We start from the raw sequence: 17,613 nt of genomic DNA, 5'->3' as shown, positions 1-17,613 counted from the left end.
GTAGGCCTGTAGAGCTATAAATTTCCCTCTCAGGACTGCTTTCATTGTGTCCCATAGATTTTGGATTTTTGTGTTTTTATTGTCATTGGTTTCCAGGATGTTTTAAATTTCTTCTTTGATCTCTTTGCTAAACCAATCATTGTTTAATAGCATGCTATTCAGCTTCCAAGTGCTTGAAATTTTGGATTGTTTTTATTGTAGTTTATTTCTAATATTATGCCATTGTGGTGTGAGAAGATGCTTGATATGATTTCAGTCTTCTTGAATTTGAGGAGACTTTGCTTGTGACCCAATATGTGGTCTATTTTTGAAAATGTCCCATGTGCACTTGATAAGAATGTATATTCCATGGCTTTGGGGTGAAATGATCTGAAGAAGTCAATTAAATCCATCTGCTCTAGTGAGTTATTTATGATTGCTGTTTCTTTGCTGATTTTTTGTCTGGAGGATTTATCCAGTGATGTCAGTGGTATATTAAAGTCCCTACTATGATTGTATTGTTGTCGTTCTCTCCCTTGATATCTTCCAGGAGTTTTTTTATGTATTTGGGTGCTCCTGCATTGGGTGCATATATGTTTATCAGGGTTATATCCTCTTGTTGTATTGATCCCTTTAGTATTATGAAGTGGCTTTCCTTATCTCTTGTTATGGCCTTCACTTTGAGTTCTATTTTGTCAGATATAAGTATTGCTACCTTAGCTTTTTTTCATTTCCATTTGCCTGAAGGATATTTTTCCATCCCTTCACTTTCAGTCTGTGTGAATCCTTTGCTCTGAGGTGGGTCTCTTGTAGATAGCATCTATATGGGTCATATTTTTTTTATCCATTCAGCCACTCGATGTCTTTTGATGGGAGCATTTAGTCCATTTACTTTTATGGTTATTATTGATAGGTACTTGTTTGTAGCCATTTTTATTTTTTGTGCCTGTGTTCCTTCTTACCTTTTTATTTCTTTTTACACCAGTCCTTTTAGCATTTCTTGCATTGCTGGCTTGGTAGTGATAAACTTCCTTGGCCTTTTTTTGTTTATGAAGCTTCTTATTTCCCCTTCAATTTTGCATGATAGCCTTGCTGGATAGAGTATTCTTGGATTCAGTCCCTTGCTTTTCATCACTTTGTCAATTTCCTTCCATTCTTTTCTGGTCTGATGTGTTTCTGTCGAGAAATCATTTGATAATCTAATGGGAGATCCCTTGTATGTAACTTTCTCTCTCTTGCAGCCTTTAAGATTCTCTCCTTGTCCTGAACATTTGCCATATTATTTATGATGTGTCTTGGTGTGAGTCTTTTTGGGTTCATCTTGTTTGGGACTCTCTATGCTTGCATGACATTTGTTTTCCCCACATCAGGCAAGTTTTCTGACATTATTTTTCATATAGTTTTTCTAACCCATCTTTCTCTTCCTGTTGTTCTAGCACTCCTATTATTCGTATGTTGCTTCGTTTCATGTCCCATAGCTTCCTTAGGCTCTCCTCCTGTCTTTCAATTTTGTTCTCCAATTGCAGTTCAGTTTGGGTGTGTTTTGGTTTCCTGTCTTCTAATTCGCTAATTCGGTCCTCCGCTTCTCCTAGTCTACTGTTGAAACTTTCCATGGTGTTTTTTTTTTTTATTGCAGCTATATCATTCTTCATTTCTTCTTGATTCTTACATAAGTTGTTGATTTTTTCATCCACCTGGCTTATGAACTATATGACCCTTATTCTGAATTCTTTTCCTGACATATTACATGCCTCCGTTTCACTTAGCTGCTTTTCTGGTGATTCCTCCTTTTCTTTCCTTTGGGGGTTTCTTTGTCTCCTCAATTTTGTTCTCACCGATGGATCTAGATGTCGAGTCGTGCAGGGGCTGCTCCTTGGGTGACAGTGGATCCTTGGGCTGCTGTTGCTCCTGGGGCAGTCATGGCAGAGGCTGCTCTTCAGTTGTCAGCAGCTCCTCTGGTGGGTCCTGTTTGCAGCAGTGGTGGTTCCTCTGCCTGCTGGGGGGAGGCTGCTTGCACAGCTGCTGTTCCTTGGATGGGGTAGGCTGCTCATGAGGCTGCTGCTCCTCAGACGGGGGCAGGCTGCGTGTGGTTGCTGCTCCTTGGACAGGGGAAGGTTGCTTGCATGGCTGCTGCTCCTTGGATGGGGGTGTACTGCTCACATAGCTGCTGATCCTTGGATGGGGGCTGGCTGTGTGTGGCTGCTGCTCCTCGGATGGGGCGGGCTACTCATGAGGCTGCTGCTCCTTGGACAGGGGCAGGTTGGTCACAGGGCTGCTGCTGCTCATACAGGGGTGGGCTGCTCATGCAGCTGCTGCTCCTCGGATGGGGGACTGACTGCTTGTGTGGCTGCTGCTCCTCAGACGTGAGTGAGCTGCACATGTGGCTGCTGCTCCTTGAACGGGGGTGGGCTGCTCACCTGGCTGATGCTCGTCGGACGGGTGTGGGCTGTGTGCGGCTGCTGCTCCTCAGACTGGGGCAGGATGCTCGGGTGGCTCCTGCTCCTTGGATGGGGGTGGACTGTTCACGCAGCTGCTGCTCCTCGGATGGGTGCAGGGTGTGGGCTGCATGCAGCTGCTGCTCCTTGGATGAGGGCGGGCTGCTCATGCGGCTGTTGCTCCTCGGACTGGGGCAGGATGCTCGGGCGGCTGCCACTCCTTGGATGGGGGTGGACTGCTCGTGCAGCTGCTGCTTCTCAGACGGGGGCAGGATTCTCACACAGCTGCTGCTCCTCAGATGGGGGCAGGCTGCTCACGCAGTTGCTGCTCCTCAGACAGGGGCGTGGGGCAGGCCACTCACACAGCTGCTGCTCTTCAGCCTGAGGTGGGCTGCTTGCAGGGCTGCTGCTCCTCGGCTTGGGGTAGGCTGCTCACGTGGTGGCAGTGCCCTGGGTTTTCTCCAGGGGTCCTCTGCCCTTCCCAGCTGCAAATTGTCTCACCAGCTGAGTCTCCTTCACCAATTCGGGGTGGATGTTATTTGTTTCAGCTGCTCATTCTATCTGCTCCAGGACAAGGCTCGGGGCACATCCATCTATTCCACCACCATTTTGTCCTCTGTGAACTTTATTCTTACCAGGAAAATGTCTTCTTTCTCATGTGAGCTGGGGAACCTCCAGCTAGATGAGCTTCTGCTAAGGTTCGGTCAAGCTTTGAGTTCTGACTATGGCTAGTGGGTTTCAGCATTGCTCAAATGTCAGTTTGTTCAGATGGTTCCAGCCCAAGATGACTAAATGACTGGCCTTTGCCCCATGGCTCCTACAGTGTCCCTCACTCTGCTCTGTCTGTGCTGCTGATGGCTTGGAGGGGGCACGATGGTAGAGTGAGGATGTCACTATTAGAATATATTTGTAGCTCAGGCCCTCCTTGAAGAGTAGAGCTAGAATCCTTCTCCATGAATATCCTGTAATATGTGCTAGCTTGGAAACCCTCAGGAACGTGTTAATAAACATGTTTATTAGGGCAAAAAGAAACATTCCTGTAAGGACTGCCGTGATCCGTAAGCTGCTATGGCCTGTTTTCAGTAAGAGCTCTATGTCTACATACACACATGCACATGCCATAAGTGACATTTACAGATTGCTTGGGTTTAGACTGTTTTAATATAATTGATTTCCTCTGCAATGTTTTTGAGTTTTATTTTATGCATTTACAATATTTGTTTTGAGAGGAAGTTTGTAGGTTTCACTGTGACATAAAAAGATGAACATTTGCTGTGAGTGTTTGCAACTACATCTTAGCCAACCTGCCCTTAACAACTACCCTAACTTCCTAAGGTGGGCATCTAGTGGCATGGTCAGAGCCTATTTCCCCACAGGGAAGTGACTGGATGCTGGTGTGCCTTGACCTCAGATGTCAACAAAGATAAGGTTACCTGTGGCCAGCTGGGACAGGGATCAGAGGAAAAGTAGGTCAGCAATAGGCAGACGTGAAATCAGTGACATAATATTGCAGTATTGGAACATGGAGCTTATGTGTGACCAGTTTGGAGGACATGAGTAACATTTTTGTTGCAGCATCTCCCAATGAGGTGCCCAGTAAACAATCTCCATTCCTCACATTTGTCTTCTCAATTTGTCCTTCCAGCACATGGGAATCGATGACAGTCACAGATGCCATGATTTTCTGGTGAATCCCACCCCTTTGGGGAGAGAAGAGTAAATGAATACTTGGAAACTTCCAGGTGTGGTGTCTTGGCTGAGGGCATAGAGGTGGGCCCAGGGCAGGTGGGCGGAGCCCTCCAGGGTGGGTCCTGGCACAGGTCCTCTCTCTTGTTTCGGTCTTGCGTGGAGCCTGTGCATCAGTCTCTCCCCACTGGGTGTGAATGTCTTTTGTAGCCTCTATCATTGGGTAAGAAAATGACGTGTGTCTGTCTTTCTTCCAAGGCAAGGATTTCTAAAGGAAGGTACAGGGTCTTATTTTTGTATTGTAAGGACCCGGCACAGTATGATTAAAAACGCATACACACACTGAATTACTGAAATGTTAGAGTATTTTTTTCTCCTACAATAAAATTTCCCAGGGTCTTTCGTCTTGGCTTTTCAGGATACAAGTGGGAAAGATTTTCCCATTAATTCCTGATAGTGAAGGACAAACCACCAAGACGCCAGTTTCTGTGAAAGATTCCACAGTGAACACTCACCACAATGGAGTCCATTCTGAGGACTGGACACGCAGGTTGCTCAGCCGTCCACTCTCCCAGAACTGAAACAAAACAAACAGCAGAAGGAATATGTTGGTGATGCCGTGACAGTGTCCCTGCATAGGCCTGGCCAGGAATTTCCCTAGATGTAGGGATGGGTGGCGGGTCGTGGGGGGGGAAGGGTGCATATGTAACATTACAAAACTAACAGCTCCGGCCATCCGCCTTTCTTCTTTACAGTCCCAGAGCTGTGTGAAATGCCTTCTTTGAAAAGGAGGAATTTGAAGGAAAAGATTTTGGAAAATGGTTTCTGTGCTTCGCTTGATTAGAGTATGTGATCAGCGTCAGGTGAGGGACCCACTGCTAAGTAAGAGCTGTGGACTTGAGCTTCTTTCAGAAAGCGCTTTACCCACCAGGGATTCAAGCATTCTGCATACTGTTAGGCATACAATTGTAATTTTGTAGCTTTCTAAGAAAACCTGATGCTAGGAGGCCTAAAAGGTGGGTATTTTCACTTACAATTGAAATACTCGATTCTCCTTTTGTGAGTTAGTGTTCACCTGGTTGGTGAGTGCTCCCACTAAACTATGGTGGCCACCACGCTGGTGCTCTTGTCACTGCTGCGAAGCCAGGCAGTTCAGGGTTGGTGTGTGGTTGGGAAGTCTCAGCCGAAATTATTTTCATTATTTCCCAAGTCTCAGGCCATTAAACAACTTGGTCAAGAGGCCAGGAAGAGAAATGGCATTCTCGAAATATTATTAGCATTTTGCAGTGAATGCTAACACAGTACATTTACAGCTGATTAAGTTTTCTCTCTCTGTTTCATTATGGATTATGACAGGGATTTTGAGACTGAGTTCCATTAAATAGTAAATAGAATCAGCAAGGTCATTTTCTTCCTGACCAAGGGAAACTTTGCAAGAAGAAGACATGAATTGGGAAGAGGTTTAGTTCAGTGTCTCAGAGGGCATGAGGGAATCAAGTTTTTTCAGAATCAGAATCGAACAAATATCAAACAGATATTTGCAATGAAATGTGGATATTACAAATTACTTATTGCCAGTGATTTGACATTTTTTCCCCCAGGGAAAATTTGATTAAGGTATGGTTTAGGGCAGAGGTCTCAAAGTAGTGGTCCACAGATAATTTAGAACCACAGATGTGTTTTGTTTGGCCCAGACTATGTTTAAAAAGTGTTTTTAAAAATGATTGCATTGTTTGAAAAACCACAGGATTTTACATAAAAAGTCAGGTTTGGGGTAATACTGTCCCCTCCCGCCCACTTTGTAACAGTTTGCTGCAGCTGAGTGTTGGCTGCCCCCAGCAGATGGGGCAATTTTCATTCTCTATGTCATCTGCTTCCCTCCTTTATGTTGACACCCTTGACCTTGCAGTATAAGCAGTTAAGTTTGAGAGACTTGACTCACATGTTCTGGAATGAAGATTAAAAAGAACTAGAAGATTTTATTTCATATTTTGTGCATCTTTGTCATTTTATAGCATAATGGTTCAGTTTTTGGGTTCTGGAATCAAAATTTCCTGGAAACAAGTGCTCGTTTCTTTCAGATTAGTTGTATGACCCAAAGCAGGTTACTTAACCTCTCTGAACACTTGTTTTATCAGTTAACTATCAGTTGTATTTACCTTATAAAGTTATTGCACAGATTCCATTTGCATCTGTATGAATGTGTATCTATTAACTACTAACACACAAACATACACACACCAGTTAGAATAGTGCCTTGTTCAGGCTAACCCATCAAATATTTTTATAAACAAGTTGATTTAAAAAGAAAGTTTAATTGGTAAATAAAGGGTATTTCTCTTCCCTTTCCCAATGGCTGAGAAAGGCAAGAAGTAATGTTTTTGCTTCACACAGGTGGTCCTTAAATGGCAGGTACACTAGGTTGATAGTATTTTTTTGTTTACAGATTGCTATGTTTTTTATTCACTGATAAACTGAAAGTCTATTTCTAGATGATTCTTTATCTTGTACACTTCATTTTTTTATTAGTAACCAAAGCCTGTAAAGAGTGGCTTCATCTAGTCCCCAGACTCAGATCCATCTTCATCCTGACAAATCTGGAAGTAATGAAGTTCCTAAGTCTTCTTGTCAGATGCAACCACATGAAGGCAATTATGAAGACTGTTCTTAAGGTATTTCTTGGTAAGATATTTAAAATACCTTTTAGAGAACTGTTTCTCAGAAACAACTGTGATTTTATTCTTTTAAAAATATTTTTATTGATTTCAGAGAGGAAGGGAGAGGGAAAGAGAGATAGAAACATCAATGATGAGAAAGAATCATTGATTGGCTGCCTCCTACATGCCCCCTATTGTGGATCGAGCCTGCAACCCAGGCATGTGCCATTGACCAGATTTGAACTTTGGACCCTTCAGTCCACAGGCCGATGCTCTATCCACTGTGCCAAACTGGCTAGGGCTGATTTTATTCTTGAAGTATTCAATGTAAACAGCATTCCAAAGATTTCCAATTTTTCCATTGACTTTAACCTTCTCCCATAGAAAGGGTTCAAAATTTCCATAATTAAAAATGCCATCTTCTACTGAATGAGTAAGGTCCAAACCAAACTTCCAAGTTGTCCTCTTAGGATTCTTGACTTGTGGAGCCATCTTGAATGTAGTCCGTGTGATCAGAGCTAGGTTGATAGTATTATTCTATTTTCACATAACTACAACATGGAGATTTAAAAGTTCATGGACATTATCCTGTTCTTGATATCCTTCCAAGCAGTAGGACTTGAGGGGGGGTACTTGTATAAATGATGCCAGGTATTCCAAGGAAGCATTTTGCATGGTGGTCTCCATACTCCACTTGAGGATCTGGAGCTCACGCCATTATGACTGATAAAGTGGGTGAGATCTGACCATCTGCTGAGGGAAGAAATGGTATATTGTGGTGATGTTTGGTGTTTGATAAGCAGGTGGCAAACCAGAAATCAGATTTAAATTGCTGGATGATGGAATGCGATGGAGATAAATAGGCCTGCTCTAGTCATTATATCCTCTTTTGACTATAATTAGAGGTTAATATATTGTATTTTTTTCAGCTTTACCCACTCCCTCCTTTCTAAAAAAATGTTATTGGCTTCCAAAGATATTTAGTGCTAAAACTCAGTGTTGTTTAAGTAGTTTTTATGTCTGGAGCTTTAACTCAAGGAAAATTAATGACATTTAACTATTGTATGTGTGTGTGTATAACATAGTTAATATATTCCATTACTTATATATAAATAAACCATAAAAAAGGACCAGTCAGAATGAAGAATGCAATATCTGAAATGAAGAATACACTAGAAGGAATCAACAGCATCTTAGATGAAGCAGAGGATCAAATCATTAATTTAGAGGACAAGATAACAGTAAGTACTTAAGCAGAGCAACAAAAAGAAAAGATAGCCGGAGTCTCCTTGTGTCGCGGAGGGACGGTGGTGGCGATGAGGCAGAAGCACTACCTCGAGGCCGCGGCGCGGAAACTGCAGGCTCGCTGCCCGGGCCAGGCCCGCTATCTCCTATGCTAAAAGCACTTTTGAAGAAACATGCCCATACTGTTTCCAGTTGCTGATTCTGGATAATTCTCGAGTACGCCTCAAACCCAAGCCCAAACTGACACCAAGAATACAGAAACTTCTTAATCTTGAAGCAAGAAATTGTACACTCAGTTTTAAAGAAGCAAAAATTGTGAAAAAGTACAAAGACTCCAAAAGTGTACTGTTGATTACCTGTAAAACATGCAACAAAACAGTTAAACATCATGGTAAGAGTAGAAGCTTTCTGTCAGCACTGAGGAGTAATCCTGCCACGCCTTTGAGGAAGCTCAGCCTGAAGACCCCAGAGAGAAAGTCTCTAGGCTCTGCAAACCTAAATCACAGGGTGTCTGGTTCCAAAGGCAAGAGCCCAACATTGACTTTCAGAACACCTACATCTGGACAGTTGACACCCACTTGCTCCTCAAAAAATGTAAACAGAACAAAGAAACACTTCTCCCAACTAAAAATGTTACTTAGCCAGAGTGAATCCAAAAAGAATTCAAAGGTGGACTTCAGAAATTTCTTATCTTCTTTGTAAAGGATGGACTTATGAAAATAAGAAATGTTTAATGCAATTTCTGAAACCAAACTTACCAGAAAAACAGCTTTTTAAAAACTAGGGTCCAAAAGCAAACTTTTCTTGGCAGTCTTTTGTTTATGGAGAAAACACCTCATTAGAATGAATAACTAAAGCCTGCCAATCTCCCAGGGTGATTCTGAAAGGTCCTTGTAGGTAGTTTTTAAAAAATATATGTTTATTGATTTTAGAGAGGAAGGGAGAGAGAGAGAAACATAGATTGGTTGTCTCCCATAAGCATCCCAACCTGGGTATATGCCCTGACCAGGAATCGCACTGACCTTTTGGTATACAGGACAATGCTCAACCAACTGAGCCACCAGCCTGGGCTCAACATGTTTTTGTTTGTTTGTTTGTTTGTTTGTTTGTTTTTTAAAAACCTGTAAATAAAGAATGTAGATATTTTAAACTATAAAAAAAAAAAAAAAAAAAGAAAAGATAATTTTTTTTTAAATAGGAAAGTCTAAGGGACCTCTGAGACAACATCAAGTATAACAACATTCACATTAGAGGGATACCAAAAGGAGAAGAAAGTGAGCAAGTATTGAGAACATGTTTGAATAAATAATAGCTGAAAACTTCCCTAATCTGATGAAAGAAATATTCACACAAGTTCAAGAAACAGAGTCCCTATCAAAATGAACCCAAAGAGGCCCACACCAAGGCACATTATAATTAAAATGGCAAAGAGAGAATCTTAAAGCTGCAAGAGAAAGACAGTTACCTACAAGAGAGCTCCCATTAGCTGTCAGTGGATTTCTCAACAGAAACATTTCAGACCAGAAGGGATTGGCATGAAATATTCAAAGTGATGAAGAGCAAGGACCTACAACAAAGACTACCCAGCATTAAAGTAGGCCTATAATGCTATGAACTTCCCTCTCAGGAAGAAAGTTGGGTTGTGTGTTCATTTTTGTTTGTTTCCAGGTAACCTTTGATTTCTTCCTTTATCACATTGTTGAATGTATTCATTCATTGTTTAATAATATGTTATTTAGCCTCCATATGTTTAAGTGTTTTTGAGGTTTTTTATTGTAATTTTCACTAAAGGTGAAATAAAGAGCTTCCCAGACAAAGGTAAAGGAGTCTATTACCTCAAATCAGTATTGCAAGAAATGTGAAAGGGCCTTTTTTTAAGAAGAAGAAAGAAGAAAAGAAAAAAAATATAGAGGAACATAATTATAAAGAATAAAATGAGAGCCAGGAGTGGGAGTGACCAGGGAGGGGTTGATGGGGGAAAAAGGAGACATATGTAATACTTTAAACAATAAAAAAGGAATAAAATGGTATCTATCAATAATAACTTTAATGGGGGCATAATGGGGTGATAAGGACACATATGTAATATCTTAATCAATAAAGAAAAAATAACTTTAAATCTGAGCAGATTAAATGTTCCAAATAAATGAAGAAATCATGACCCATATATATGCTGTGTACAGGAAACTCACCTCAGAACAGATAGAAAGTGAAGGGATGGAAAAAAATATTCCATGCAAGTGGAAACAACAACAATAAAAAAGCTGGGATAACAATACTTATATCAGACAAAATAAATTGTAAAACAAAGGTTATAGCAGACAAAGAAGGACATTACATAATTGTGAGAAATGCTCACCTGTCTGAATTTAAATAACAAACTCAGAGACAGAAGTATGGTGAAAACAAGACTTTTAGTACGTTCTTGAGAGTGAGTGTCCATCTGGTTGTACAGGCTCACACGGAGTAGCAATCACAGCCTATTTATTCAGTCTCTCCTCCGGTTCCTCATTGGCTGAGTACTATGGGGTCACCTGTTTCCTTATACATCACCTTATTGTCTCCCATTGTGCCATTTAAAAAAATTGGGCTGAGGCCTTTTCTAGTTGTCTCCACCTCCCCCTATCTAGTTGAGGCGGGGACGTTATGGGTTTCCACCATGATGCTGGCTCATGTCCACAGTTCTTTGTTCTTATATCTTCTTTCCTCCTCCCTACATTCTATTTGTTCTGGGAAAATTTAGTAACCATTTCCATAAAAAGTCGACTCTGCTGGAGATGGATCCCAGAGGCCTATTTCCTACAATAATACTACAGAGATTAATCCTAAAAGAGGATATAACACTTGTAAATATATATGCACCCAACGTAGGAGGGCCTAAATATATAAAGAAAATTTTGGTGGACATTAAGGCAGAGATTGACAGAAATACAGTCACAGTAGGAGATTTTAATACCTCATTGAGATCAATGGATAGATCTTCCAGACAAAATAGTTAACAAGGCAACAGTGACCTTAAATGACACATTGGACTGGATGGATTTAATTGATATTTACAGAACATTTCATCCCAAAGCAGCAGAATGTACATTCCTTTCAAATGTATGTGGAACATTCTCTAAGATAGACCTCATGCTAGGACACAAAAAAAGCCTTGATAAATTCAAGAATATTGAATTTTCAAACATTTCCTCGATTACAATGGTCTGAAACTAGAAATCGATTACAATAAAAAACCTCAAAAACACTTAAACACATGGAGGCTAAATAACATATTATTAAACAATGAATGAATACATTCAACAATGTGATAAAGGAAGAAATCAAAGATTACCTGGAAACAAACAAAAATGAACACACAACCCAACTTTCTTCCTGAGAGTGAAGTTCATAGCATTACAGGCCTACCTTAAGAAGCAATAAAAATCTCATATAAAATTCTCAAATCTACCCCTACACATAAAAGAACTAGAAAAATAACAACAAACAAAGTCCAGAGTAAGTAGAAGGAAGAAAATAATAAAGATTAGAGTGGAAATAAATTACATGGGAACTAAAAAATTATAAAATGATCAATGAAAACCAAGAGCTGATTTGAAAAGATAAACAAGATTGACAAAACTTTAACCAGACTCATCAAGAAAAAAAGAGAGAATCCAAATAAGTAAAATGAGAAATGTAAGGGGAGAAGTAACAATTGACACCAGAGAAATATAAACGACTATAAGAAAACATTATGAACAACTATGTGCCTACAAATTGGACAACCTGGAGAAATGGATACATTTCTAGGAACATATACTCGTCCAAAATTGAATAAGAGAATCTGAATAGACCAATTACAACTAATGGAATCAAAGCAGTAATAAAAAAAACTCCCAGCAAGCAAAAGTACTGGACTGGATGGCTTCATAGGCGAATTTTACCAAACATTCAAAGAAGAACTAATACATATCCTTCTCAAACTATTCCAAAAAAATTCAAGAGGAGGGAAGACATATAAGATCATTTTTCAAGGCCAGCCTTATCCTAAGTACAAAACCAGATAAAGACACTACAAATAAAGAAAATTATAGGCCAGTGTCCCTGATAAAGATAGATGCTAAAATCCTCAAGAATATATTAGTAAACTTGACTCCATTGTATATTCTTGCCTCTTTTGTCAAATATTAATTGAGCATAATGTCTTGGGTCAATTTCTGGGGTCTCTTTTCTGTTCCATTGATCTGTATGCCTATTCTTGTGCCAGTACCAGGCTGTTTTGATTGTGGTGGCTTTGTAGTATAACTTGAAATCTTGTATTGTGATCCCTCCAGACTTGTTCTTTTTCAAGATTGCTGTGGCTGTTTGGGGTCTTTTTTGGTTCCATATAAATTTTGGAGTATTTGTTCTAGATCTGTGAAATATGCTGTTAGTATTTTAATAGGGATTGCATTGAATCTACAGATTGCTTTGGGTAGTATGGACATTTTAATAATGTTAATTCTACCAATCCATGAACACAGTATATTCTTCCACTGGTTTATATGTTCCTCTATCTCTTTTTTCAACATCCTGTAGTTTTTGGAATACAAGTCTTTATCTCCTTTGTTAAATTTATTCCTAAGTATCTTAATTTTTTTTGTTGCAGTGGTAAATGTGATTGTTTAGTTTCTCTTTCTGTGAATTCATTATTGATGTATAAAAATGCCATAGATTAGGGGGTGTTCATTTTGTATTCTGCTGCATTGCCAAATTCATTTGTTAAATCTAGTAGTTTTTGGGTAGAGTTGTTAGGGTTTTCTATGTACAATATCCTGTCATCTGTAAATAATGAGAGTTTTACTTCCTCCTTTCCAATTTAGAGGCCTTTTCTTTTTTCTTTTTGTCTGATTTACTGTGGCTAGGACTTGAATAAGAGTGGTGAAAGCAGACATCTCTGTCTTGTTCTGTTCTTAGGGGAAAGGATTTTAGTTTTTGACCATTGACTATAATGTTGGCTGCAGGTTTGTCATATATGGCTTTTATTATGTTGAGGTATGATTCCTCTATTCCCACTTTGCTGAGAGATTTTTTATATATATACTAGAGGCCCAGTGCACAAAATTCGTGCATGGGGTGTGTGTATCCCTCAGCCCAGCCTGCACCCTCTCCAATCTGGGATCCCTCTCACAATCCAGGACTGCTGGCTCCTAACTGCTTGCCTGCCTGCCTTCCTGATTGCCCCTAACCGCTTCTGCCTGCCAGCCTTATCACCCTCTAACCACTCCCCTGCCAGCCTGATTGATGCCTAACTGCTCCCCTGCAGGCCTGGTTGCCCCTAACTGCCATCCCCTGCAGGCCTGATCACCCCTAACTGCCCTCCCCTGCAGGCCTGGTCACCACTAACTGCCCTCCCCTGAAGGCCTGGTTCCCCCCAACTGCTCTCCCCTGCAGGTTTGGGTCCCCCCCAACTGCCCTTCCCTGCAGGCCTGGTTGCCCCCAACTGCCCTCCCTTGCAGGCCTGGTCCCTCCCAAGTGCCCTCCCCTGCTGGCCTGATCGCCCACAACTGCCCTCCCTTGCAGACCTGGTCCCTCCCAACTGCCCTCCCCTGCTGGCCATCTTGTGACAGCCATCTTGTGTCCACATGGGGGCAGCCATCTTGTGTGTTGGAGTGATGGTAAATTTGCATATTACTCTTTTATTAGATAGGATAGAGGCCTTGTGCATGGGTGGGGGCCGGCTGGTTTGCCCTGAAGGGTGTCCCGAATCAGGGTGGGGGTTCCCTTGGGGCGTGGGGTGGCCTGGGCGAGGGGCCTGTGGTGGTTTGCAGGCCGGCCATGCCCCCCCACCCCCGGTGACCCAAGCAGAGACCCTGGTATCTGGGATTTATTTATCTTCTATAATTGAAAGTTTGTAGCCTTGAGTGGAGTCCAGGGCCAGCCAGGGTATGCGGGAAGCTTGGCTTCCTCCATTGCTGGGGAAACACAAGCCTCCTGCTCGCTCTGTGGCCTCAGCTATCTTGGTTGGGTTAATTTGCTTTACTTGCTCCTTATTGGCTGGTGGGTGTGGCTTGTGGGAGTAGCAGAGGTATGGTCAATTTGCATATTACTCTTTTATTAGATAGGATTTTATTGATTTTTTACAGAGAGGAAGGGAGAGGTATAGAGAGTTAGAAACATCAATGAGAGAGAAACATCGATCAGCTGCCTCCTGGACACCCCCCACTGGAGATGTGCCCACAACCAAGGTACTTGCCTTTTACTGGAATCAAACCTGGGACCCTTCAGTCTGCAGACCAATGTTCTATCCACTGAACCAAACCAGTTAGGGCTTGCTGAGAGATTTTATCAAAAAATGGGTTTTGGATTTTGTTGAATGTTTTTTCTGTGTCTATTGATGTGATCATGTGATGTTTGTCTTTAAATTTGTTTATGTGATGTATCATGTTTATTGATTTGCAAATATTGTACCAGCCTTGCATCCCTGAAATAAATCCCACTTGGTCATGGTACATGATCTTTTTAATATATTGCTGGATTTGATTTGCTAATATCTTGTTGAGGATTTTAGTATCTATGTTCATCAGGAATATTGGCCTATAATTCTCTTTCTTTGTAGTGTCTTTATCTGGATTTGGAATTAGGATAATGCTGGCCTCTTTAAAAGAGCTCGAAAGTGTTCCTTCCTCTTGGATTTTTTGGAATTGTTTGAGAGGTATGGGTGTTAGTCCTTCTTTGAATGTTTGGTAAAACTCCCCCGTGAAACCATCCAGACCAGGGCTTTTGTTTGCTGGGAGCTTTGTGCTTACTGCTTCAATTTCCTCAGTTGTTATTGGCCTATTCAGGTTTTCTGATTCTTCCTGACTCAGTTTTGGGAGATCATATTTTTCTAGGAATTTGTCCATTTCATCCACATTGTCCAGCTTGTTGACATATAGTTGTTCATAGTATTTTCTTACAATCCTTTGTATTTCTGTGGTGTCAGTTGTTACTTCAAAATTCTCATCTGTTACACTGAAGATTATATTCTCAAACTCAGTGTACTGTTTTGCCAAGTACAGCATGTTGGCAGTATGGTTAATGGGCTGGGCACAGTCATGGTTCCCAAAAGTGGCAGGTCCACGTCCTAATTCCTGGCACCTAAGAATTCGACCTGGAAAAAGGGACTCCACTGATGGGATTAGTTTAAGGGTCTTGAGCTGGGAGACTGTCCCAGATGATCCAGGCAGGCACAGTGCAATCAGGATCCTGCGGGTGAAAGGGGAGGCGGGAGCGTCAGGACCTGGGGATGCCCTGACAGAGCAGGGGTGGCGGTGTGAGACCGCGGCCTTTGCCAAAGGCAGGGGAGCAGGAGCCAAGCCACGTGGGAAGCTCGGAGAAGCTGGCACAGACGCGGAGGTGGCTTCTCCTAGAGCCTCAAGAAGGGGCACAGCCCTGCGATGCCTGCTCTCTGACCGGGTTAGAGCGGTGTGGACTCCTGAAATCCGCACCTAAGATAGTGATTGTAATGTTCTCAGCCACCAGACTTGAGGTGATTTATTGCAGCAGCAATAGGAAACAAATACAGTAAGTATTTAAAATGATCGGTATTGTGGTCATTTTTTGAGAACCTTGGAGCAGCCAGGCAGCCTCTCTGGGCTGGGCTTCCTCCCGCGCTGCAGGCCTGCTCTCTGCAGGGAGTCGTTTCCCAGCCACTCGCCCGTTGCGGGGTGTCACATGAAGTTTGTGGACTGATTTCATAATTACGTTTTTAATTCGTGAAAGAAATTGTATTTCAACAAAGGAAACCCATTATATTGACATAACAGTTATCAAATAGTTTAAAATGGTGTGATTGTGTTAAAATGATATCTTAGTAACACATTAGAAGTGATTTTGTGGCAGGCCTGGTACCTACTGTCACTTTGCAGTCATAACGCGCATAAATGGCATCTCAGCAGACCTGCAGACACCGAATGTGAGATGGGATGTCCCCGCGGCTCCTGGTGCCGGATCGCAGGCGCTGCTGGTCTGTTGCGTGTCATTGCCTGTGTTCATCAGGAAGTGCCGGGCTTCAGGTTAATGGAATGAAGATGTAACTCTTTCCGCATCCAAGTTCCACTCACCACGCCCTCCCCGCACCCCCGCCTCTCAGATCTGACTGTGGACCCTTTGGGGCCCCAGGACCTCAGGTCTGACTCCCTGGGAGGGGCATTGTGGAAAGATCACAGGGAAGTATGGGGACACCTTAATACATATACTGGGAGTCAGTGTATGCTGTCGGTCAGTCATCAGAGGGAATGTGCTGAGGAACTGACTGCTTGGCGTCCTCTGGGAGGGGCCAAAGCCATTCTTGTAAGTCTCCACTTAGCTGATTTGGTCCTCATGGTTTTTGACATTATTTGTAAAGATAACTGACCAGGAGAGAGAAGGTAGCACATAAATAGTTTTAGGCTAGGGTAGGGTGGTAAGTATGAAATTAATTCCACATAAGCAGAGCATTAAAACACAGTGAAAGGAATAAGCAGTGTTATGAGAATTCCAGTGTTGTTTTTTGGAGATAATTTTGGATAAATAACAGTAGTTAGGGAAACTTTCTTGCCTACGAGTGAGTAAGAAGGTGCAGTAAATTGGCTGAACTTTGTCACTGAGCAGTATAAACAGCTGAGTTTCATCAGGGTCCACAGATGGCGGCTTGTTAGCATATCAAGGGCTTATTTGGTGTTAGGCTTAAATCTGACATGTTGCCTTGCACATAGTAGGCATGCAGATGCTTGTTAAATTAGTTTGAGTCAATAACAGTTTGCATCCTATTCACTTTGTGGATTACACTTCCTTTAAAAGTCGATATTTGTTTTCACTGGTACTTTAGAAACACAGCTAAGGCAGCCACAGCAAACAGGTAACCTTCAAAGCTGCCCTCACCTGCCATACACATAGAGTGAGCATCACACATGCTTCCTTGCTAACACGAGGCTCAATAGGAGCAGAATTACCAGCAGAGCTGTCTGTAGGCGGCTTCCCCTGCAGATTTACCAAGGGGGCACTTGCAAATATCTTTGTGATGATGGATTTGACAGATGTGTCTTTAATTAGAAGACAGAGAGCTGTTAGTTTTTCATTTTTTCTTTTGATAAAAAATTATATTTGGGTAAAAACTCCTTCATGAAGTGTAGTTGGGAGTGTGGCCAGGGGTAGCTAAAGCCCTCACGTGGTTCATAATGCCCACCACCCCGGACTTACATCCCCGGAGAAGAAATCAAGTGGGTTGTCCCCATGGCCCATAAATCTACAACTGCCAGTCTTCTAGCGGCCTTGACGCTGTGTCTATTTCCTCAGTATTAGTTTTCATAGCTCTGACTTCGCACCTGAATTAACAGCATGGTATTTTCCAGTGGTTCAACAGTTATTGATTTTTGGCACAGTTTTCCACCATCAGTTAATGTATGAATGACATTATTAGTGAACTTAAAATATATTTCAATTTTTACGTATTGGCTGTTCAAACAAGAGCACAATAGTGAGTGAAACTATTGGCTCCTACGTGCTCATGAAGCCCAGGGGTTCCGCATACCAGCTCAGGGCCCCTTCACGTGGCGGGGCAGTTTGTAATGCCCGTGTCTCACCGACTTTGAGGTCAAGTTCCTCACATTTTGTTTAATTATGGAGGG

At 41.9% G+C, this 17,613-nt stretch overlaps 1 protein-coding gene and 1 pseudogene across 2 annotated transcripts; one reads left to right on the top strand and one right to left on the bottom strand.

The window, feature by feature from the left end:
• Positions 1-6,715: 6,715 nt before the first annotated feature.
• Positions 6,716-7,249, bottom strand: LOC307113642 (ribosomal protein eL22-like; the record flags this gene model as incomplete). Its single annotated transcript, XM_079795480.1, has 2 exons — positions 6,716-6,841; positions 7,070-7,249. 2 exons carry the CDS (start codon positions 7,247-7,249, stop codon positions 6,716-6,718), a joined length of 306 nt encoding a protein of 101 aa, XP_079651606.1.
• Positions 7,250-8,073: 824 nt separating this feature from the next.
• On the top strand, positions 8,074-9,109 carry LOC307113639 (UPF0711 protein C18orf21 homolog; annotated as a pseudogene). The gene has a single exon. The product of its transcript is annotated as a UPF0711 protein C18orf21 homolog (transcript).
• The last annotated feature ends 8,504 nt before the right edge of the window (positions 9,110-17,613 follow it).

Source organism: Cnephaeus nilssonii, assembly GCF_951640355.1.
Source record: "Cnephaeus nilssonii genome assembly, chromosome: 17".
Taxonomy (NCBI): domain Eukaryota; kingdom Metazoa; phylum Chordata; class Mammalia; order Chiroptera; family Vespertilionidae; genus Cnephaeus; species Cnephaeus nilssonii.
Note: the sequence above shows the minus strand (reverse complement) of the source record. Positions and strands in the feature narration are given on the sequence as shown.